The sequence below is a fragment of the Morone saxatilis genome, unplaced genomic scaffold (assembly GCF_004916995.1).
Source record: "Morone saxatilis isolate NCDOM2014 unplaced genomic scaffold, NCSU_SB_2.0 Contig115, whole genome shotgun sequence".
NCBI classification, from domain to species: Eukaryota; Metazoa; Chordata; class Actinopteri; family Moronidae; genus Morone; species Morone saxatilis.
In genome coordinates, this window is record NW_023339669.1 from 2,157 (window position 1) to 3,912 (window position 1,756).

General features: G+C 40.3%; 1 protein-coding gene across 1 annotated transcript in view; it reads left to right on the plus strand.

The window, feature by feature from the left end:
* The window catches only part of LOC118321350 (T-cell immunoglobulin and mucin domain-containing protein 4-like), a gene marked incomplete at its 5' end in the record, with an annotated part of 3,403 nt that extends 1,924 nt beyond the window's left edge, over positions 1 to 1,479 (plus strand). The window contains 1 exon segment of the mRNA XM_035652616.1: positions 1,152 to 1,479. Within this exon segment, the coding sequence (XP_035508509.1) occupies positions 1,152 to 1,296 (145 nt within the window).
* Positions 1,480 to 1,756: the final 277 nt, after the last annotated feature.

Sequence of the window (1,756 nt, forward strand, 5' to 3'; positions counted from 1 at the left end):
CACACAGTGGACAGCATTAACTGAATGAGAAACTGTCCGGCAGCAGCAGGTTGTTCTGTTGGTTGAGGTCGTGACGATGTTGCTCCACTTTCTCTGGTGACCCCGTTGTGGTTGCCAATCGTGGTCACTTGCAGCCATGATCTCTCTCTTGTATCACGACCCCCATCAGATGGTTTCTGACTAAAGACTAACATAGACAGTTGTGGTGAATTTTATTTAGTCTCTGTGTTTAACGAGGATCTCTTCTGTAAGATCACTGGTTTTATGAATGGAGTCTGGTGGGTTGTAGCACTCATTGTTCTGGTGTTCCTCTGGTGGCAGTGACATTCATATGGAAACCCTTTAAGATTAAAATTGTGCCGTAAGTTAACAGGATACAAATTGTTTTGTGCGTCAGTAGCACAGCAGCGTTAGCTTAGCATCAGATAGGAGCTCAGAACTGGATGATGTCTCACTTATAGAACAGGATCAGATATGAGGAGTAACAGCGAGATATTCTGGTTTAAGCAGCAGTTAGCGATGCATATGTCAGACAGAGTTTGTGCTAAGCTAGGCCAACCATCCTGAAACTGATATCTTCTTATTTAAATGTTTACGGTATTCTTAAAGGCTTAAACAAGAGTTATTTGTCCCAAACCTGCAGCCTTTAATAAACTTAAACTAAAACCTGAAAGTTCCTGAAAAGCCTGAAGTGTTGAAGCTGAACGCTGCCCTGAACGGCCTCCTGCAGGTTTCTGTTAGCAGGAACAGAAAGAGACGAGGCAGCGAGGAGGGAAACCTCTGTGGTTTCCTCTCTGACTGATGTGACATTCAAAGAGCTCACTGAAGGTCTCCGGACGGAAACGTCACAAACGTGAACTGGAGGATCACGTGACCGAAGGACAGGATGCGCTTCATTAATCGGGTCAACCTGAACCTCAAAACCAACTCCAAAAGACAAAAGAGACGAAATCAGACATAAAAACTAAAAGACAAACGCTTTAACACAGAATCCTCAATGGAGTGGGTCATAGATTATATTTATAATATATATATATTATATTTATGATATAGATTATATTGATTATACTTTATAGATTATCATCACTTCTTTATTATAGTTATATTTGATTATACTTTATCATTATTATACTTTATGAATTGTGTCTCAGCCCTCAGCAGCAGGTCCACAGTACGGTCCAGTTCAGCTCCACCTCGTCCTCTCTGGAGCTCCACAGACGGTCGGTGGTGGAAAACATCTACAACATCGACGCTGACGGAGGCGGCGATGGAGGCGAGTACGAGTACTGCCCCTGAAGGCGTTCGGGGCCCCTGCAGACGGCCACCAGGAGGACTTTATTAAGGGCCAGGACACTGCTGAGACAGTGGCCCCTGAGGCTCATGGGTACTGTAGTATTTGTATATATATATAGTAGAATCTAATCTTTCTGTAAAACTCCTCCAGCCTGACTGACATGTATTTATTGAATTAAAGACTGATTGACTTTTGAATGATGCGTCTGATGGTGATTGTTAAAACCAGAGTGTGTCTCCATCTAGTGGCTGAATCTTAGAACTACACAGAGCAGAGGCCAACTGTAATACTGTTTATACTTAATACATACATAATGATAACAACAACAACAACAACAACAACAACAATAATAATAACAATAACAATAACGATAACGATAATAATAATAATAATAATAATAATAATAATGATAACAATAATAATAATAATAACAATAATAATAATAACAATAATATTAACAAT